Source organism: Myotis daubentonii, chromosome 17 (genome assembly GCF_963259705.1).
Source record: "Myotis daubentonii chromosome 17, mMyoDau2.1, whole genome shotgun sequence".
In the NCBI taxonomy this organism is placed as follows: Eukaryota; Metazoa; Chordata; class Mammalia; order Chiroptera; family Vespertilionidae; genus Myotis; species Myotis daubentonii.
The window spans coordinates 50,883,386-50,906,027 of record NC_081856.1 but is presented as its reverse complement, the minus strand read 5'-3'; the positions used below and the strand labels follow the sequence as shown (position 1 = coordinate 50,906,027).

At 47.2% G+C, this 22,642-nt stretch overlaps 1 protein-coding gene across 1 annotated transcript in view; it reads left to right on the top strand.

Annotated features, from left to right (window-relative positions):
* Positions 1-22,642, top strand: part of DNAAF11 (dynein axonemal assembly factor 11) — a 35,385-nt gene that overhangs the window by 5,709 nt on the left and 7,034 nt on the right. The window contains exons 3-10 of the mRNA XM_059672321.1: positions 478-555; positions 3,979-4,151; positions 5,384-5,607; positions 6,532-6,723; positions 9,273-9,350; positions 11,547-11,612; positions 13,640-13,709; positions 14,441-14,536. Of these exons, the coding sequence (XP_059528304.1) occupies positions 478-555; positions 3,979-4,151; positions 5,384-5,607; positions 6,532-6,723; positions 9,273-9,350; positions 11,547-11,612; positions 13,640-13,709; positions 14,441-14,536 (977 nt within the window). The remainder of the gene's footprint in view (positions 1-477; positions 556-3,978; positions 4,152-5,383; positions 5,608-6,531; positions 6,724-9,272; positions 9,351-11,546; positions 11,613-13,639; positions 13,710-14,440; positions 14,537-22,642) is intronic.

Genomic DNA, 22,642 nt, shown 5'->3' with positions numbered 1-22,642 from the left:
AATAGGGGATCACACTTCCTCCTTTGTAAACATCCAGCAGAAAAAGAGAAAGGAACTCCTCAAGCATGGATTACAGAGCTTCCCCTTCCATCTGGCCGGGAGCGCTTGGCCTGCGTGCCCTTCCCTGCATCACGCCGTTGCCAGGAGGCTGCCATGGGCTGGCTGAGTTACACCTGGGACCCTGAGCCGTCACTAGCATGGGACGTGGGGTTGCCATGCACCGGCCCAGTTAGGCTAAGCCTAACCCCTGGTGTTGGGTAGAGACGTGAGCAGAGCTGGCTTCCATGAGAAAGGGTGGAGGGTGAAACCAATGTTGCGTTGCCAACCCACAGTGTGTGGGGTACAGGTGTGGATCTGAAAGACCGACATGGTTTTGATAGCTGTAATAATTCTTCGGTTCTCTTTACCATCTTCACAATAGATTATACAAATATGTCTTTGATCTTGAAGGTTGATTACATTCTTTGTGTATTTCAGAAAATGTCAGCAAACTCAAGAAACTCGAATATTTGAATTTAGCTTTAAACAACATTGAAAGAATTGAAAATCTGGAAGGTAAGACTTTTCTTCTTATTTTTGCGAATTAAAATGGAGACTTAAGATTCGATTTAAACAGTATTGCTTAAACACTATATCCTCCCATTTTGTGGGGTTTCTTGTTAACTTCCTTGATGGCGTCCTTTAGAGCACAATTACTCTTTTTAACCAATAGCTTTATGGAGGAATAATTGACCCGCAAAAACCTGCACATGTTTAAGGCATGCAATTTGATGACTTTGGACATATGCACACATGTGTGAGACCATCACCACAATCAAAGGTAATAGACATACCCATCACCTCTGTATTATCTGATCTCCCCTCAAACTTCTTTTAAATATGTTTTGGTTGCACTAGATCGATCCCCCATGCCTTTTAACCTGCAGTCCTTATTTAACCCGCCTCGTCTTGTTCTGCAAGGGAAGGTTTCCTGTTTTACTCTGCAGGCTGCTGTTTTGCACTGTTTTTTTGTGTGTTTTTTTTCCTAAGTGTCTGTTAATCATCTGAAAGGATTTGGTTGACTCGGTGGCTGGCGTGGGCTCCTCTGCCCTTGTGAGGTTGGGCTCCCAGGTCCAGCCCTGGCTGGCGGGGCTGCTGCGGGCTGTGGGAGTGGGCAGGGGCGGGCGCAGCGGCAGGCACGCCCACTCCCATCTGCCAGGAGCTAACATTAGGAGGATATTACTTAAGTGATGGTCGTGTTTAGCCTCTTCACCTCCTGGTGCGGAAATTGACATACTTATTCATTATGCATTTAAGATTTCATCCTCAAAGCCTAGAATGTCATCACTACTGAAGACCCAAGGCCAGATCAGTGCTGGCCTTGAGATGGTCCTTCCCGTGTCCGGCGTTTTTCTGCGGTAGAAACAGAGTCATTGCTCTCCCAGCTACCACTCTGCGGCCCTGTTACCGTGTTCCCCTGTGAGCCAAAGGCATGACACATCAATCAGGGTCCATGTTTTGTAAATATCCATCTAAGCTTTCAGAGGACTCATTAAAACGCTCACTCTCAGTGGGCGTGGCCACGGCTCATTTTTAGGAAAGGATCTGAAAGGACAGGGACAATTCTATTTTTGCTGCGTGGCTGGTCATCCACCACTGGAGGGCAGCATCGTCACTGTTGTCTTTTGGGGCTTTGGGAACCAGGGTCCACCTGGGGCCTGTTACCTGGATGCCTCTTCCTGTGGGGCCCCCCTCCCCGCTCTGATATGGATGCACTGGGCCAGGGTGGTTTGAGGATATGTGTGGAGGGACGAGCGCTTGTCAGCTGGCAAGTATGCACTTTTTATTTCATTTTAAAGGTGAGGGAGGAGGAAGATGCATATACGCACTCAGCCCACCCACTTGAGTAAATCTGAATGTAATTTTAAACACAAGTTGCATTTCTGTTTGTTTTGCTGGACTGGAAAAAAATAGCTAGCATCCTTTTTTCCTTTTTCCCTGTTGTGGAATCCCTGGGATAGAATAAAGTACCTTCTTTTTCTATCCCTCCTCCTCACCCACCCTGACCTGGAGGTGGGGTTCCTAACAGTCCGAGCTTTCGCCCTTGGGCAGTCAGCGTGGTTGATTTCAGTGACCTTCAGACCCCCGTGGGTCATCGCAGAGCCGGAGAGCAGGGTGGGGTTCGGTGAAGGAAAGGAGCGCTAACTCCAACGAGGAGGCATTCTCAAGCCTGGCTCGTTCAGCAGGAATCGTTCTGTAAGATGGCAAATGTGGCTGGATTTCCGATGTGTGGGCTGAGCAGAAGGAAAATGAAGAATCCACCTCTCTCAACAATATGATGGCCATGTGGAGGGTCCTTCATCTGCAACTCTACAGCGAAACCCAACAACAGACGAATTCTTAAACCCGTTGGAGTCTTTCACATGTCAGGCTGCTCTTACATGAAAGAGAAACAGCATGGAAATGGCTCCCAGAATCTGTCAGAGTAACTGGGAAATACCGGGAACCTGGGCCTGAAGTTAGATTGCCCCAATGTGTCTCCCACATTTCATAAACGCCATCTGACATTTCTTTCCAACGCAGAACAAACATGCAGGCATGGAGACGCAGCCTTAATTGTATGTATAGACACGTGCAGTTTCGTGTTCACTCTTCATCTAAGTGGCCAAGCCCACAGTTTTATAATTTAATGACTGAATTACCAAGCATATTGACGTGTTTCAAATACTCCTTACTGTGTGGTGCCTGAGGTGTTTTTAATTACGTTTGCCATTGTGAACAGGGCTGTTCTGGTCAGCTTTGTACAATCACCTGTTCTCAGTTGATGTGTCCAAGTGAAATTCTGGACCCACGGGAAGACATTTAAAAGCCTGTATTATGTATTGTCAGATTGAGAGCTGGAAAGTATCATTATAGTCTTATAAGCTTCACAATCGTATTTAAAATTTTGTCTCTATTGTTGCTAGTTTAATAGAAATGATGGCTTTGTTGTCTTTTTTCATATATGTGATTGCTTTTGAAGATGTGACGTCATGAATTGCCATCACCTGTGTAGCAGAATCTAGACTATATAACAGTGTTTATTTGTTCTTGTACATTTTGTTTTTGTTTTTAATCCTCACCAAGGATATATTCTAGAGAGAGTGGAAGAGAGAGGGAAAGACAGAGAGAAACAGCGATGTGAGAGAAACACATCGATTGGTTGCCTCCTGCACATGCCCCGCCCGACCAGGGCCCAGGTATGTGCCCGACCAGAATCGAACCCAGGACCTTTTGGTCCGCAGGCCGACACTCTATCCACTGAGCCAAACCGGCTAGGGCTGTTTTTGTGCATTTTGGATAGTCATCTTTTTACCGATTAATATGTAGTAATAGATTCACAGTTTAAAAAGTCAAAGCGAAGCGCGCTCTATATTTTTGTTGGAAAAGGTGGGTCTTTATTTTGCCCTCAGACCCCTGAGCCCTGCCCCTGGGGGTGACTAGCCTCAGCTCCCCTCTGCTCTGGCACGGCTCCAGACAGTGTGCTGGGACTGTGCGGTATCTGCGGCCCTCGCTGTTCTCATTGGGGGCCTCGTCCTTTGACGTCCCGATGAGGAAGATGCAGGCTTCGCTCTCACCCCACCCCCAGGGTTCTCCGTCCCTTCTCCCCACCCTGCTTCTATTTTCTCTCACATGTGGGATATCGTAATGAGACCTGGCTATGGTGCCTGGGGTTTTGAATACACACGAATCATTTCATACTGTCTTCCCAACAACCTCTGCCCTGGGTACCAACGCCATTCTGATTCTACACAGGAGAAAGCCGAGGCTGGTAACTTCCCAAGGTCTCAGTGCGAGGCTGTGACGGGGTGGGGCCTGGGCAGCAGTGCGACTCGCCAGCAGACCTCCTCCGCTGTGGCTACTGCTACTTGCGTGAACTGTCACCGGCAGTTCACGGTGATGGCCCTCACATTTTATGACCGATGCGATGCACCTCTTTGCTTTCATTTCTCTCACCAGGATGTGAGGGGCTGACGAAACTTGACCTGACAGTAAATTTCATCGGGGAGCTGAGCAGCGTGGAGACCCTCCGGGGCAACATCCACCTGCGGGAGCTCTTCCTCGTGGGGAACCCGTGTGCCGACTTCGACGGCTACCGGCCGTTCGTGGTGGCCACGCTCCGGCAGCTAAAGGTACGCTGGCTCCGGGGACGCAGAAATCGCGGAGAACATGCGAACGAGCCGCTACAGTTCTCCCGCCTCAGAGAACGACACATCCCAGAAAACCAAAGCCAGTTCCTGACTTACTGAGCCGTTAAAGGCGTTGGGCTGAGGTTTCTGGGTTAACAGGACACATGTCTCGTGGAGAATTTCCTTGAGGACGAGAATGAGTGACTCAGGTCATTGAATCTGGAATGTTTAGAATAAAGAGACATTGGCTGATGGTCATTGCCCAGGGACTCTGAGAGAACACACCGGTGGGGGCAGCGTGTCCGAGGGATGGGTCCCGTGGCATCACCTGGGAGCCGTGTCCCCGGGAAGGTGTGGGCGTCCCAGCTGAGCCTGCTCCGTGCGGCTGGGGACCCGTTGGAAGGGTGAGCGCCATCAGGTGGGTGCCCGAGACCTAGGCCCCGGCTGCTCCAGGTGCTTTAGGCTCCGCTTCTCAGATCCCCCTGGACCCCAGCAGGGAGATAGATGGTGAGTGTAGGCGGGGTAGGAAGTCGGGCCTCGGACGGCTGGTGCTCCTGTGGAAGTCACACACGGGGCACGGGGCATGGGGCTTGGGCGCGATTTGAACCCGACGGCCCACCATTCACACTGCAGCCACTCTCACTGCCTCCCTCGGCTGATGTGCGGGCTTCGGAGCAAGTCCTTCCTCCCGGAAAGGCCGCTGTGAGCGGCGGTTACACCAGGCGACAGCCTCTCTCTGAAAACAGCGTTCATAACGGTTTACTAGGACTTAAAAATAGGCTGGTTAACTTGATCTTTTTTAAAAAAAAAATGCATTTTTACTAATTTGAGAGAGAGAGAGGAAGGGAGATGGAGAGATAGATAGAAACATCGATCAGTTGCCTCCTGCACGCCCCCTACTGGGGATGGAGCCCTCAACCCGGGCATGTGCCCTGACTGGGAATCAAACCGTGACCTCCTGGTTCCTAAGTTGATGCTCCACTGAGCCACACCGGCCGGCCACTTGAGGATCTTAATCACCATTTATTTCGCTGAAAGCTGCGATCTACTTGAAAGGAATAGTGTTGATCGTATGAAACCAACATGGACGGAGATGAGAGTTTCTGATGTTTCCCCCATCACCCGGGTGCAGTTCATTGTCTCTAAGTTTAAAATCTCCCCATCCAAGTCAGCTGGGGCTGATTCAGATGGCGGCTCTGGGATAATCGCTCCGTGTCGGCTGTTTTTTATTCCAGTGGCTGGACGGGAAAGAAATAGAACGTTCCGAAAGGATCCAGGCATTGCAGGACTTCCCTGAAGTTGAGCGACAAGTCAGAGAGCAGGAGAAAGCCTACTGCCTCAGACGAGCCCGAGATAAGAGCGAGGCCCAGAGGAAACTTCGAGAAGAGCAGGAGCGCGGAGGGAAGGAGGGCCACCCAGGCTCAGATGGACGCTGGGACGCAGACGTCGCTGTGGATCCGTATGTAAATCACGAGCGTTCATCTTCCCCTTAACTCTTTTTTTAAAATATATATTTTATTGATTTTTTACAGAGAGGAAGGGAGAAGGATAGAGAGTTAGAAACATCGATGAGAGAGAAACATCGATCAGCTGCCTCCCGCACACCTCCCACTGGGGATGTGCCCACGACCAAGGTACATGCCCCTGACCAGAATCGAATCTGGGACCCTTCAGTCCGCAGGGCGACGCTCCATCCACTGAGCCAAACCAGTTAGGGCCCCTTAACTCTTGTTAAAAGCCTTCAACCGTGTTCTCTTCCCAAGGGGTCCGGGCGTGTCACCTGCATCCCAGACGATTCATCTGAAGAGTATGTTGTTACACTGATGGCTCTGGCAGCCACCGTGGTACGTGGAGGCTCTGGTACTGTCTCCGAGAGCCAACCAAGGGGCTCGCAAATAGAAAGCCCGTGACTGGGAGTAACAGCATTGTTTTCACAGGAAGCGTCTGCCCTCTTCTCCCTGTCCCTCCTCCAGGGCTAAGGCTCAGTAGGCCCTGAGTTCGCCCAATGATCAGAACCTCCTGCCAAATATTATAAAAGATTCCTGGGCCTCGACCCAAAGCTGCTGAGTTAGACTCTCTTGCGAGAGCCCAGGAATCGGTACTGTTTATAAGGCTCCCAGGTCACTTCCATCGCCGGGTGTGTGATCCCTCCAATCTGATTCCTGCCGTATTCCTCCTGGTGACAGCCGCCAGCCGAGAGGGCCCGCCCGCGCTGGGCCGGTGATCCCTCCAACGTGGCTCGGATAAGCTCTCCTTCAGACACGTTCTGTCGAGAAGGTAACACGAGAAAAATGAGTAAGATACGTAAGGAGCAGCGTTAAGGATGAAGCCCGCACATCCATCTTTGCTCTCACGTGCTCTGTGTCTTTCTGTTCTCTCCTAGCCCACCTTCTGTGGGGAGCAGAGACCACCCGCAGGCACCGGAAGTACAGGAAGGGGAACCCAACAAGAAGAAAGTAGACGACGTGGAAGATGACCTGGAGTTCTGGAATAAGCCCTGTTTGTTTACTCCTGAGTCTAGATTGGAAACTCTTAGACATATGGAAAAGCAACGAAAAGACAAAGAAAAATTAAGGTATTTCGTTTCTCCCATCATTGAGAGGAAGGTTACACTCTCTTACGGACTCTATTTTCATGGTTGCTCTTTCTTTCACTCGTTATCTGTGGTCAATCTTCCTTAGCCATCACACATAAACTGTGCTTTTTTTAAGTTCAGTGTTTTGTTGAATTGTATTCTCTAATATTTATTAATATCAAATGACCTTTAAAAGGTCATGAGTTACAGCATTTTCGGTAGAGTTTCGTTTGGATGTCTTTAGTTCTTGAAACATGTCGAGTATTAGTAGGGCCTGGGTTAGTAGTAATAGTCATCATGACACCGAGAGAAAGACCACTTTGTCAGATGAATGAGTTCCTTTGTGTATTTGCACTTGCAAAATCAATAATTAGAAATTAATTTCATTAGGTGCTGTATTATCCTACTGCAGCTCTCTTGGACATTTAACGGCATGCTTTCACTTTCACGTTATTTATGTGTAATTGTCAAAAGCTAGAACACACAAGCCGTTATTTCCAGAGTAGGATTTTTTGAAAAACAGGCTCCGTGCCTTTCCAGTTCATGCCCTTGCTTAAGTCCAGCGTGCAAACTGTGCCACCCGTGGGAACGCTTCTGATTCAGGAGCTTGGGATGCAGTCAGTCAGCTCTGAAATGCAGTAAGAAGCCAAAAGAGGAGCAAAGCCAGTGCTGCTTTCATCACATTTTCCTCATGAATTAGGTAGATAGCCGGCTACAAACATGAGAAATTTCGTTAAAATACTTGTCTGTACAACTTGGTGATTTGAGAAGAACATTGGATGACATCAGAAAGTGTGGATTCCTGTTGCAGCTCTGCCACTCACGCTGGGTAACCTCCTCCTCGGTTTCCTCCTCAGTTAAACGGACCACACACCCACCTTCCCTGCCCACTGTATTGTTAAGAGAATCAAATGGGCCAATAGATGTAAAAGTGCTTTGCAGGCTCAAGAACTCTTCGAAATGGAAATTCTATGTTTACTTAACAAGTACAGTATTTCTGATGTATATGCACCCAACTGTATGTGTGTGTGTGTGTGTATGTATGTATATATATATATATATATATATATATATCTGTATATATACACAATATACTTGTATATGTTTATATATATGTATATAAATGTATACATATACAGGGTGTCCCCCCAAATGTGTGTCCACTTTGAATAATTATAAAGGTAGAATACATTTCATTTTCCAAATGTCATAGAATCTACAGCTATCAGCTATTAAAGTGTGTATATATTTTGGGGGAACAACCTGTATATAGACATTCCATTTCATTGGGCCTGAACGCAGGATACATTTTGCCTTCCCTGACAGCCTCAGAGAGCACGGCGGACTCGGGTGAAGGCGCGGCTGCTGCTCAGTGCTCTGCATTCTACCTGAACAGATGTTCCGGATGCCCCTTCGTCGTCCGGCTCAGGAAAAATAATGTTCAAAGGAACATTAATTTATTGGACCTGGGGGCCCAGTTTAAGAGGCAGGGAAGTGTAAATACATTTATATTTTAAAATAAAGTTAACTGACACAAATACCAAAAGAACAATAGGGAATCTAGTCAATAATGTTGTAAGAACTATGTTCGGTGCCAGGTGGGTGCTGGAAGTACCAGGGGGATCACTCTGTAAAATATATGATTGTCTGACTGCTCTGCTGAACGCCTGAATCTAACAAAATAATATTGAATATAAACAGGAATTGAAAAATAAAATTAAAAAAAAGAACAATACAGACCGAGGCAAGGAATTACCTCCAATTTTGTCATCTAAACAAATTTGTCCATTTGATCATTGATCGGCTGCCTCCTGCGCGCCCCCTACTGGGGATCAAGCCCGCAACCTGGGCATGCGCCCTTGACTGGAATCCAACCTGGGACCCTTCAGTCTGCAGGCCGGCGCTCTATCCACTGAGCCACACCACCTGGGGCCATCATCAATGCTTTTCTGTCACTTTTTACATCAGTAGGTGAAGAGCAAGCACATGTTTTCATAGCTACAGAAGATCTATGACTATACCATGTTGCCCCCGTCCCTCCTCCATGCGGGCACTGGGGGCAGTTCCAGAGTGTTGGCATGACAGAAAGTGCTGTGATTAGACCTTCTACATGGGCCCTTATGTTCTGGTATTTTTCTTTCTATAAAATGGATTCTATGTGGCATTATAAAAATTGTCGTTTTAACGAAAGCAGAAGCTGCACACACAAATGGAGAACTGACAGTGATCTGGGTAAATCACGCATAAAATTGACTTATTTGAATATTAATGGGTATGGCGTGAAAAGGATTTCTCCCCCCATTAAATTATCTGGCAAATCGTCTTGCTCACATTTTCGCTTTGCAGACATAGATACAGCCGTACGGAAGCCTGGCTTCGCGGTCAGTTTCCAGCACAGAATGCACTTCCTAGCAGCCAAGTGTGGATGTTGTCACACATTTCTGATTCCTTTTTCTTACGCTCTTCCTCAGATCAGTAACGTGTATTCCTCCTGTTTATTTTTCCCCTCTTCCCTCTGCCCCTCGTTCCCCCCCACCCCCAACCTTCAGCGAAAAGAAGAAGAAAGTGAAACCACCCAGGATGTTGATCACTGCAGATGGGAGGGCCCTGAACGTGAACGAGCCCAAGTACGTGAGCCCACGTGGAGACGAGCAGCCCAGAGGGCGGTGTCGGTCATTCCCATGACAGGTTTGCTCTGCAGAGGACACGCCTGACCTGACCTCTCCCCACCAGGTCGATGACTCTAACAAGAACCACACGTGTGCACATTCGAAAGCAGAGCATCCATTATGTTCTCGGGTGCACAATGTTACATGTTACTGCCTTGACATCCAGAAAATGACCTTGACATACGGAAATCCTGGGTGTTTATGTCTCTCTCGAAACTTTGGGCCATCTACAGCTTTATGTCTGAAAATTGCCAGTGCATCCTTCTTGTGTGTATTAATTTTTTAAGTTCTGCCATGAACACGCTGGCTGAGAATATTGATATGTCTCCAACCCATCTACTTTATTAAACCCTGGAACACATCCTCAAAGCATTCGGGAGCTAGGGGAAAATTGATATAAATATCTCCGTGAAGTTAATGAGAGAGGAAAAACATTCACACTGGAAATCCTTAAGTGTAATAATATCTGATCTACCCTCTCTAATCCAATTCATTCTCTTCCCTGCTCCTGGACCCCCCACCCCCCACTCCCGCCACACACACACACACACACACACACACACACACACACACACACACCAACTGTGCCCTCTGGAGCTTATTCTGTGTCAACAAAACCTGGACAATTCCAATAGCTTCTTAAGTACACCCCGTGGTTCCTCTCTTGGCCTCCTATAATCTCTTCTACTCAACTGAACAAAGAAGGGGGAAGGAAAGGAAGGATACACACTGCCTCTCTTTAGGAAAATTCCCAGGAAGAGCCACACAACACTTTCCTTCCCAGAACTAAGTCACATGACCTCATCTAGCTGCAAGGGAGGCTGGAAAATGTAGTCTTTATTCTGCAGAGCCCTGTTCCTAGGGGTGCTATTCCTAGTGAGAAAGGGGAAGCAGATCATGGGGAATGAACGCAATCTCTGCCATAGGAAACCTCTGAAATTACCTTTCAAGTGATGTATGAAGGGAGAGTTTGGGTTGGCTGGCTGGAACATTGGGGAGTAGCAACCAGGGCAGAGGGGCCAGCACATTAACAAAGCTCCTGAGATGAGATTTAAAAAGTTCATAGGCCATTTGAGTAACTGCAGTCCCGTACAGCTGGACTGTTGGAATCAAGGAGAGTGGCTGCTACAAGCAGACAAACTGCTGACAGCCAGACCTGTGGCTAATGTTACCTTTTCCGAACAATTGGGCTTATATTCACTACTGCTGGGTTATGTGTTTTACAGAATAACGTGCTAAGTGAATGCTGGAAATAAAAGTGACCAAGTAACTCTGACACAGTGATTCTGCACAGCATGGGAGTCACACCGAGGACTTGGCCTCAGGGTGTAGCTGAGAGGCCTAGGGCTTTACAATCCTGCCTCTCTGGGCCCGTGGCCTCTTTCTCAGCGGCGGCAGCTCTCTGAGCCTCTGTTTCCTCATCTGTGAAATGGAGGGGATAAGTAATGGGCAGGCCCAGCTGGTGTGGCTCCGTGGTTGAGGGTCAACCTATGGACCGGGAGGTCAGGGTTCCATTCCCGGTCAGGGCACATGCCCAGGTTGCGGGCTCGATCCCCAGGAGTGGGTGTGTAGAAGGCAGCCGATCAATGATTCTCTCTCATCACTGATGTTTCTATCTCTCTCCCTTCCTCTCTTTCTAAAATCAATTCAAAAAGATTTTTAGAAAAATAAAATAAAATAATGGGCAGTGTCTCAGCATTTCCCAAGGCGATGGAAAGGTGGAGGGAGAAGGAAAAAGATGGCTGGGGAATAGGAGACAAGACCGTTTAAAACTGAAGGACTAGCATGCATGTTGGGTAAGGGGAGACAAATACAGCATTTAGTTCTCAATATTTCCAGTAAAATGGAAAGGAAGACTTTAACCACCAGACGTCTCTGTCTCTGCACAGTGCCCATTTTGTGGATGTAATTTACCTTCAGATCCGCACCTGTAAGCAATGTAAACAAAGTATGAGCACATTATAGGTGCCTGTTGACATTTTTAAATCAACGTCGACATTTCATTGTTCAGCTACCAAAATAAGTGTGTCATGGGAAATTATAATAATTATGAAATTTGCTTTTGGTAATGGGACGAAGCTACCTATAAAGTATTGCTAAAGATGTCATCTTTTTTTCCCCTCCTCCTTCTTCCCAATATGAGTTATTCCTTAGACTTGACTTCTCTTTGAAAGATGATGAGAAACGCAACCAGATCATCCTGGACCTGGCTGTGTACAGGTAAAGACATTTCACTGTGCATTTATGTAACGGCACTTCCACCTGTTTTCATTCTCAGTTGCGATCTCTTGAGTTGTGACACGTTTTGAAATGAAACTTGGTTTGATATAAAACAGTACCCACTCCTCTCCCAGCACTTCTCTCTACCCCCCGCCCCCCCCACACACACTTTTTGATTGCTACCTGACAAACTATAAATTTACTTGTATTTTTAAAAATCTATGGTCAAGGCAAGAACTTTGTTTTGTTTATTTGTTTCCCCCTTCTTATGTCTCCAGCACCTAAAACAGTGCCTGGTACCTGGTGGGAATTCAATAAGTACAGGAATGAATGAATGAATGAATGAACGAATGAATGAATGCTGATGATGGGAGCCAACATTTGTACACATGAATTATCGTACAGGTCTTCCTCTTTTTAAGGACTTTTTTACTTGCTCTCTTTTATTTGGTCTCTCATAACCTGGTGAACCAGGAGGGCTTATTACCCTGGAGTTACCCAGGAGGGGGTACATTTTCAGAGTGAGGGAAAGCCAGCGATCTGAGCACTGAAAATCCAGGGATGAGAAGCAGTAGGGTCGGCGTAGAACGGGCAGGAGGGTGCTTGAGGCAGAGAAAAGCAGCGCACGCAAAGACCTCGCCGGTCGGGCCAGGTGGACACACCTTCCGAGGCCCTAAGCATGAGAAGGAATATGCCATCCACTCATGCGGCAGGTATTGAACCTGAAGTTTTAGGAGACCTTGACTCTCCCTTTTAGTACCAGGATTTTGTAAAAATAAAATGACGTTTTATAAACACTAACTGTGTACTAGGCAACATGCATGCATCTTCATAGCTATCTTAGGGAATAGGCACTATTTTTATCTTGATTTTACAGATGAGGAGGCTGAGGATTAGAGAGGTGAAGGAACATGGTCCCAGGTACTAACACAGGAAGGCGTGGAGCCCTCCCTCACAGGTGTGTGACTGAAGCCTGTGCCTGCAATCCCGGGGTTCCCCACCTGCCTGAGTGTGTCTGGTTTTTGAATCATCACTGGATTTTCTACTACTCAAATCAGTATTTTAAAATATATAAGTAGCCCGGCCGGTGTGGCTCAGTGGTTGAGTGTTAACCTATGATATGAACCAGAAGGTCACTGTTTGATTCCCAGTCAGGACACATGCCCGGGTTGTGGGCTTGATCCCCCAGTAGGGGGCGTGCAGGAGGCAGCAGATCAATGATTCTCATCATTGATGTTTCCCTTCTCTGACTATAGTATATACACACACACACGCACACACACACTATATATATATATATATATATACACACATATATATATGTATATGTATATGTATATGTATATGTATATATATATATATGTATATATATATATGTGTATATATATATATATATATATATATATATATATATATATATATATATAGTGTTTGGCTAAAGGAGAGAGGTGAAATCTACATCTTCCATTTGCTCAGAAAGTCAAGGAGAATAATTGCCAGCCGATCCCGGCGTCTCTGCCGTAGACTGCGCACTCAGCAGGCCGTGCCTTCCAGGGAAGCAAAGCCCGCGGGGGAGATGCTAGCATGGCGGCTGCAGGGCACCGCCAGGGATGCAGAGCAGCTAAGGAAGCGGGCCGGGGTTGCAGGCCCCTAGCAGAGTGCAGTCAGCATCCCTGACTATTCATGTCAGTCTCAGGGGCTTAAAATAAAATATTCACGAAAGACCATGGCAAGCTGGTTTTTGCAAGCCTCTGACGTTTCAGACCTCTGATACTTTTGGGTTAGGGGCAGTCAATGCCAAGTGTACACATGGGTCTAAAAACGGAATTGCTGATACATTGCATTTCCTTTGGTCTGAGGATTAACTCAAAGCTAATTTTTTAAGGCCTGTTTAGCATGGACATTTTAAACTCTCTCCATTTAAAGGGGTCCCCTAAGTGAGGGGTTGTATTTGTAAATTTGTTTGCAAACTTAACGTTCTTGGAAACTCACAAGACTGAGTGTGTTTCATGTGTTGAATTTTCAAGGTACATGGATACCTCTCTGATCAATGTTGACGTGCAGCCAACTTACGTGCGAGTAACGGTCAAGGGAAAGGTGAGGATGCCCTGTGGGCTGGCTCCGTCTCCAAAGTCAACCCTTGGACTATGCTAGTTGCCTGAACGTTTTTTAAAGTAACATTAAAATGGAAAAGGAGAAAGCCAATCTGAAAGCTGTTACTTAGGCATGTGACTCTGCCAGGGGAGGGGTATTTAGCAGGAATGCTTGCTGACCGCTGTGTGGCTGGATAAATTAATATGTTTATCCTGTGTCTGTTGCATGAGTACCTTGTCCAAGGCTGATTTTTATATATGTCATAGGCTACACTTGAAATTATATTTAAATAATATGCCCATTTTAAATTTAAATTGCCAATGCTTTCCATTCTTGGTAAGTGTAGTTTCATCATTTTTGAAAGAGGAGTCTGTGCTAATTCTGATCATTCATCTGAGGTCGCTCAAAGACTTTAAAATGGAAACATGTTCACGTCTAATGACAGTGATTTTTATCCGCAAACTCTTTATCAGCCACATTAACAAAAATGGACCGATGAGTGTTTCCTTTGATTTTGATTGATGATTATTCCTTAGACTGACTGTTCATTAAAATAGGTAAAACAGATCATGCATGTGAAGCACAGCCCATGTATTAGTGCTCTTCTAGTCAATCTAAGCTCATCTTTAAAAATTGAATGTGGAGTCGTAAACTTGTCATGAAAATACCTCCTCAAGCAACTGCTCTCTCATGTCAGATGCACTTGCTCTCTGACACCTGGTGTTCACTTTCAGCCATTTCAGCTCGTCCTCCCGGCAGAGGTGAAACCTGACGGCAGCTCTGCTAGAAGGTCTCAGACGACAGGGCATCTGGTCGTCTGCATGCCCAAGGTGGGTGACGGCACTGGGTCCGCTTCGCGTCTGGGTATGTTGGTTCCCGCGGGTACTTGCCCTGCCAGGGCTGAGTAGGACTTCTGATCCAAGTTCTTCTGGCTGAGAAAGCCCGAAAGGCTATTCCCAGCAGCTCAGGCGGGAGGACAAAGACCCAGGAGAACAGAGAGTGGGACTGGGACTGGGCGGGGCCCAGGGTGACTGGTCCTGCCAGGAGTTCTAATCTCCCAGCAGCTGGCCCTGCCTCTGCAGACCAGAGCATGGGTGGGAGTTGGCCTTTATAAATCGCAAGGTTCTTCGAGCAAGTCTGTTACCGGGTGGTCAGTACTCTCCTTACCCATAACCGTGAGAGGAGATGCTGTCATCCTTGGTATGTGTTTAAATTCCAAACATTGAGCTTACCATGTTTGTGACGTGGGGCAAATTATGAATCTTTCTAGGCCTCCCTGTCCTAATTAATGCTTAAGAGAGACGATACACACAGCATTCATGTACCGTGAGCACTCAATAGATATTGCTAGTGTTATTTTTTATATCATGTTTATGATACGGACAAGATATTATTTTAACTAAAACTCCTTTTTGCCTACTCTTTGGGGGGAGGGTTGGCGTAGATGTACTTTTGCTATGAATCAGAGAAAGAGACAAAGAGCTCTCTCCTGTCGCCGTGGAGTAACAGGTCCTCTGGTTGGTTCGGCCAGCTGAGTCTGTAGTTCAGTCCTGGACACGTGACCCGATCTCTGGCCAAAAGAGATGGTAGCGCTTTGTTGCGTTTCCATTGTTTTCCGTTTGGTTACTGTCACCTCATGGCATGAGCTGGGGGTGGGTCAGCTTTGCCCAAGTCGCTCGGGTCAAAGGGGAAGAATAGATAAGCCAGTTAACGTGGGGTTTGGCTTGTGAAGAAGAGAAGGAGATGGCCGGGCGTGACTGCCGCAGCGAGTCAGCCCGTGATTGACCAGGGAGGCGTCGATAATGACCTAATAATCCTTCATTCTCACGGAGCCAGTTTTGCCACAGATTGATTATGGGTAATCTATGTATTTTCACTCTGAGGCCATAAAACAGCAAGTACAATTTGTTGTCGAGCAAAAAAATAAATACAACTGGAAGAATCTCATTGTCCTTGGTGACGGCAGCGAATTAAGGAAATGTATGCTAATTAGAATATCCTATAGGGAAATGGAAGAGATCACTTAATTACCTCAGGACTTTGATGTAGGCATTTGTATAACACTATGATCAGCGGGGTGTTTGTGTATGTGTGTGTGTGTGTGTGTGTGCGCGCGCGCGTGTGTTGGGGAAACTTCCATTCTGACTGAGGAGCCAAAGACAATGGCAGCTGCTACTTCCTCAAAGGAGATCATGGTTCCTGTGCTATCGCAGGGGGCGGGTAGCTGATGCTAATGCATCTTCCAAATAAACACAGCATCCTATTTCCATGAGCCTTTCGGTGTTTAGATCTGTACATTTTCCATGTTCAATACCCTGAAAACCATAAAAGTTCCATATCCAATAATGTATGTTTTCCATTTATTACTCTTACTTTATGTCTCTCAGAAGTTTTTTTCTCTAGAGCTGCTACATATTCGCAGGTACCATACGTACAGTTTGGGTTCCCATTTTGAGTGGGAATTCCCGCATTACATTTTCCTAAAGTTTATGCTTGGCCTTCCGTATATTTTCTTAAGTGTGAGGTCAGACTGAGTTATACGCCTGTAAACAGTCTCCCCACCAGCGGCCGGGGAGTGTGGGGCACCTGACCTCCTCCCAGGGCAGCCTAACCGGACTTCACTGAACATTTGGTCAAGTCATTAAATTAAACTCCCATCTAGGCCCTCAACAGACAATTATAGGGACACTCCAGGAAAATGCTCCATGATGTCCTGTGGGAGTTCTTGCAGAATAATTAACCGAGATTAAGGAAGTTGCCATGTGAACGGAACAGCAAAATACATTTACAGCTCCAGTGGGTGAACATATTGCTCGGTTCTGCTCCAGTGAGCACAGAGGTGAAGGTCAATGTGAAGGTCACTGTTACAGGCCATGACTCTAAAAAACACAGTCTCCGATGCCCTTCTCCTTATCGGTTGGACATCCATTTCTCAGGACGTTTTACTCAGAGAGACTTGCCTGTGCCCATCCTGAACTCACCTCTAGTCTCTGGGTGATCATTTCAGTGAGGGCTTGCTGGGTCGTCCTGTTCCATTCATACTTCCACTCTTTTCTAGAACACTGCTCCTCACTCCTAAAACTTCCAGAAGCAGCAGGTTAACTTCCACAGACTTCATCCCTCTTGTCTTCCCCTGCTAGGCCTTCCTTCCGGACTCTACGAATGAGCTGGCTGTGATCCATCCAAACCCCCCAAGTGTGTGTGGGCTCCTGTTTCCACTGGCCTTGGAGAGGCCACAGTCCCCTCCGACAGCCCCCTGTTCTCTCAGCTGCTGGTCGCGTTTCCCCTCTGCACCTTACGTTAGGAAACGTGCTGAGCCATCTCCCCTCCTAACAACAGAGCACAATGAAAACGCCCCCCTCCACTTACTGCCCTGACCTGCTTTACAGCAAAACTCTTAGCACAGACATTTATGTCTGCTGGCTGGTCCTTTCTCCTGGCCAGGCCTCTGAGAGTTGGCCAGCCTAGTGCCTGAACTCTGGGACCCTTTCTCTTCTCCATGTATATTCATTCCACACATAATCTCTTCTAATCTAAGGATTTTAAATAACACCTCTAGGTCTCCATCATCTGCTAGTTGCCAACTAGAGAATCAAGAATAGCAAACACAATGAGGAAAAATTCTCAACCTTCCTCATGCCGCGACCCTTTAATACAGTTCCTCATGTTGTGGTGACCCCCAACCACAAAATTATTTTCGTTGCTACTTCATAACTGTCATTTTGCTACTGTTATGAATCGTAATGTAAATATCTGCTATACAGGATGTATTTTCATAGTTCGCTACCCACAGGTTGAGAACTGCTACATGTTTTTAAAACATCTCAGTAATATCAGTACCTACTAAGAGAGTGAGCAGTGACCGCCCAGTGATTCAGAAGGAATGGCTGAGGGAATAAACCATGTTTTCAGTGACTATGCAGGGATGAGAAGAAAAGAGTCACATTTCAGAGGCTTCCGTGGATAGGGGTTCTAGAAACCTCCCCCACTTGGCAATATGACTGAAGGAGGGGAGGTCAATGAGAGGGCACTCGATCCTCAGAAGGTCTGGCAGCCTGTCTAAATGGTTCCCAAGCTGGGCCTTGACTTGAAAGAAGGTGGTCTTAGGTGAGTACCACCCGCCCACACATGCCTCACAAACCCAGAGAGGAAGTAAACATCGCCATGGACTCAAATTTTTGACAGATAGATAAGTAGATAGATAGATAGATAGATAGATAGATAGATAGATAGATAGATAGATAGATAGATAGATAGGTAAGCAGATAATTGTGGGGTTTTTTCAAATAGTCCACAGCACACACAGTTAAGCTAGGCGCTCCCTGAGACATGAGTGGGCGCCAGGAGAAACTCAGTCAGTGTTTGGGAGTCTGGTTATACCAGGCTGTTCCCTTCCTCCTGAGAGTCCCACGGTTGTTGCAGGGTTAGATTTCGAGACACAGGCTGTAAAACACTGTTTTAACTTGAGGTCTCCCAGAAGCGGAAGCTACTGTAGCGCTGTGAGTGCGGCAGTCGGTTTGGTCAGTGAGGGGATGCTGGTCGGGAGCAGGGAAGGGAAGCAACCCTCGGCAGTGCCCTACTGAGCCAGCATCCCCGCGGGCAGCTCTAGGGTGCAGATCGCACACCTCGGGACCCATCTGCCCAAGGGGTGATGGGGCTGGGATGGGGCACACCAGCCCCAGGCTCTGTGGCTGATGGCTGCTCCTGCTGTGGGGGTGCTGGGGTGGGGGAGGGGTGGTATAAACGTCCCAGCACTTCCGCCCTGTGGCTGGTGTGGACCAAGCAGGATGGTCATGTGGACGGAGGACATTTCCAACCGAGACTCCCTAGTGAGACTGTCAAAGGATGTTTTCTCTTCTTTTTAAACATCGTTATCACCCTTGATGTTCGTCCTAACTTCCTCAGACATCTTCCGTTTTAGGCTGTGTTGTGGGTGTCAGATGAGATTGCACCTTACAAGCATGAAAGAATTTTGAGGGACCTATTGTTAGTTAGACATGTTCTACTTTTACTTCAAAGTCTTGTAACTGTCAATATTGATTTCACATAGAAAGATCAGTAATCGCGCCTTTTAAAAATTTCCTCTGACAACTTGGGTAACTTTGGAATCAAAGCTAGTATTTTTATGTTTGTTTGTTTTTTCAAAATTTAAATTTTCTTTGCTGCTATGTATGTACTTATTTGAGATAGAATATACTTCAGAAATGTTTGACTTATATAGGTATTTTTATCTGTTCAAAGAGTTTATATATATAAATGTAGTCTAATGCCAGAGGGAAATAAAAATGTCTTATAGATTCTAAAGTTTTATATTAATACTAGAGGCCCAGTACAAAAAATTCATGCACTCGATTGGGGGGGGCAGTCCCTCAGCCCAGCCTGCGCCTGCTTGCAGTCCGGGAGCCCTGTGGGGATATAGGCCCCCTGGAAGTGGGCCTGAGCCATCAGTCAGACATCCTTAGTGCTGCCGTGGAGGCAGGAGAGGCTCCCGCCACTGCCGCTGCGCTTGCCACCTGTGAGCCCGGCTTCTGGCTGAGTGGCGCTCCCCCTGTGGGAGCGCACTGACCATCAAGGGGCAGCTCCTGCATTGAGTGTCTGCCCCCTGGTGGTCAGTGCACGTCATAGTGACCAGTTGTTCCCCTGTTTGGTTGATTTGCATAATAGCCTTTTATTATGTAGGATTCCTCTGTTTTAGGAATCTGAACTTCGCATGTTAAAATGTTCAATATCAGAATTATGGATAACTAACCAATCAACAGAAACACCAGAGATATGTAAGCAGGTGAACAGTTTATGTGACCCGCCGCCTCTGGAGCTGCTACAGGATTGGTGGAAGCAGCCGCCATTTCAGTGTAGGGCAGGCCCGTGGCTGAGGGCCCTCCCACTAACTGATCCTGCTCCCCCACCCGCCCATCAGGCCATGGGCCTATGTCAAGGCCACTGGTTTCTAATGGTCATAGGCAGTGCGGAAGTTTTACAAGAAAATAATGGGGAGACATTTTTAGAAACTACTTCTGAGGCATGGGCGAAGACATCAGGTGTGCACACCAAACAAAATGCTGATGCACCGTCAATAAATTATATGGGAAGCATTAGTACCAGGCGAGGAAATTACTTCGTCTGTTGGGTTGACCCAACGTGGAAGTGGGGTGCTAGAACTCAGAAATAGAAAGCTTTCTGCAACATCATGAACAACTTTAGACAATGAATGAATTATTAATCAAGCAATTAAAATATTTATTCAATTTACCAAAGATTTATTAAGAAGCTGGCATGAAGAGAGCGCTGTGGGAATTGCTGTGGGGGAACAGTGAGTGACACTGGGCTCCTTGGTCCTTCTGCCTTTTCCCTGTTGACTCCCCTGACCATCCTCCCCGCAGGCCCAGGTCTGCCCTCGGCCCGTTCCTACGCCCCAGTGTTGAGCAGGCTCAGCAAATACGTCTGATTACACCCCGTTTTCTTTGCCCAGTCCCTCTTTTCATTTCCCACCAGCAAATCTTCATCTGAAACAGAGTGATGTCGGCCCTTTCTCATTCAACTTCACACAAATAACTCTGACGTCGAACCATGTGAAATCACCGCTGTGTGGGTCAAAAATGACCAGGTACTGGTCATTTCTGCGGCTCAACCTCAACATCAGGAAGAAAAGCCGTGTCTCTCCCTGGCATCTGTTCACTGGCTTTTTACACGGCGCACCCGGCCTCGGCGTCTCGCGTTGGCAGCTCTCCGAGTTGGTGAAGCAGCCACACACATGGCAATCAAGTGAACAGAGACCGTGTCCGTGCAGGGTGCTGCCTGGGAGGTAATGCGACCTCATCCCCCGGCACTATTTCAGCAAAGGCGGGCAGTCACCTGTCAGGAAAGTGTCGGAAGGGACTGCGCCTTCTGCAGGACAGTCAGCGGCACGGCTCTGCGCGTGGTCAAGTGAGGCTTGACATCCTGAAAACACTCATCTGGACCCGCGTGCCACTCCCGCAACCCACTCTTCAAGCAGCTGCTTACATGTCTCTCTGTGGATTCAGGAAACCATTAGTCCCACGTTACCGAATGTATTAAACAGTCTGTATTTTGGTCCTCCCAGCGTTTCCATTAGTCGCTCCTGAGCGTGCTTAGCACAGATGAAGGAGATGCTTGGTGTTAATGAACATGGCTTCCCCCCCAGAGGAGGAGCAGCCCTACGCCGCCGTGGGCATGGCAGGAGCCCGAGGTCATTGCCCCGGAGCGCCCAGCCCACCATCCTCCAATCGGGAGCAGGAGTCTCTCACCAGCAGAGTTTTGCCTGCGGTTCATGTGAATGTGGGTGTCAGCATCTCACACACGGCTGAGCTCTCAGTCCCTCCTAACTTTTTAGCCTAAAGGGACCTTTGAAACTAACTGAGCTGAAAATAGCTTTTAAAAAGAAGGGACACATTTAGATTCTGGTGCACAGCAAATTCTCTGCGAAGAAAGTCCCACATTTGTGATTCTGTTTGCATTTCCATAAACACAGAGGATCTTCGTCTGAGCTTATTACGTGACAAGTAACAGTGTTAGAAATGGGTGTTTTAAGACGCTAATTATGCCTGTGCTCCCGTTCTTGTTGGTGCATTTACAATACGAAGAGATACACAACTTGGACCTTGGGCTCAAGAGCCTTCTTCTTAAAGTTGCTATTCTCTTCTGTAATATCTACTTTTATTACACAGTCTTATAATTTACTTAATCCCACCAACTTTAAGAAGAAATTCAACATATCTTTTAAAAATGTTTTCCCTTGTTATTGAATTTATTGGGATGACACTGGTTATCAAAATTATACAGGTTTCAGGTGCACAACTCTGCCACACATCTGTACACGCACTGTGTGCTCACCCCAAGTCAAGTCTCCATCCATCACCGTTTACCCCCCTTTTCCCTCCTCCCGCTCCCCGCAGACACCACACTGTTGTCCGTGTCTATGAGTTTTTTCTCTTTTTTCCTCTATCCCTCCGCCCCCAACCCCCAACAGCTGTCAGCCTTCTATCTATGATTTTGTCTATATTTTGCTTATTAGCTTATTTTGTTCATCAGATTCTACATATGAGTGAGATCATATGGTACTTGTCTTTCTCTGTCTGACTTATTTCACTTAGCATAATACTCTCAGGTCCATCCATGCTGCCACAAGGGTTAAGAGCTCCATTTTTGTTTGTTTTGTTTTTTTGTTTGTTTAGCTGCATAGTATTCCATGGTGTAAATGTACCACAGCTTTTTTATCCACTCATCTACTGATGGGCACTTGGGCTGCTTCCAGATCTTGGCTATTGGAAGTAATGCTGCAATAAATTTTCACTAACCTTGGCCTCATTCATGTAATTAAAATGTGTCCCTCACCTGTCAGAGGAGTGACCTGCCCACCAGGGAGATGTGCCCAGTGAATGAAGCATTCCCCCGCCACAGAGAAGCTGCTGATGAGGGTGGAGAGAGCCATGGACACTCGGATCTCTCTCTCCCTTGAAAAGAAAGGGCGGAAGCCCCCACATTGGCCAGGGGACCAAGGCAACAGGAGGCCAGTTTTCAAATTCCTTCTCTCCGCCTACACGCAATCCCTGTCTCATGGGGACACAGGGAGTTGCGGGGTTAAGTAAGTGAAATGTGTAAACTGCCTGGCTCGCACAGCAGCATGGCCCGGCATGCTGTCGGGGCTGACACGCACCCGCACGGCCTCCCCGCCCCTCCCCCGGCGAGCTTCCTGAGGGAGGGTCCTGCGTCTGAACAGCTGTCCCGGATGTTTGTTGGATCGGTTTTCATTGTGGAGACCTCCCATGCGCAGCACTGAGGTCATTTAGCGAAAAAGAAGCAGTAACATCACAGAATTTTTCAGACCAGGGAGGGACCTTGGAGATCACATCTAATTCCTTCATTTCTCAGAGGAAGAGACTGGGGCCCAATGAGCTGGGAGGACAGGGACTCGCGGT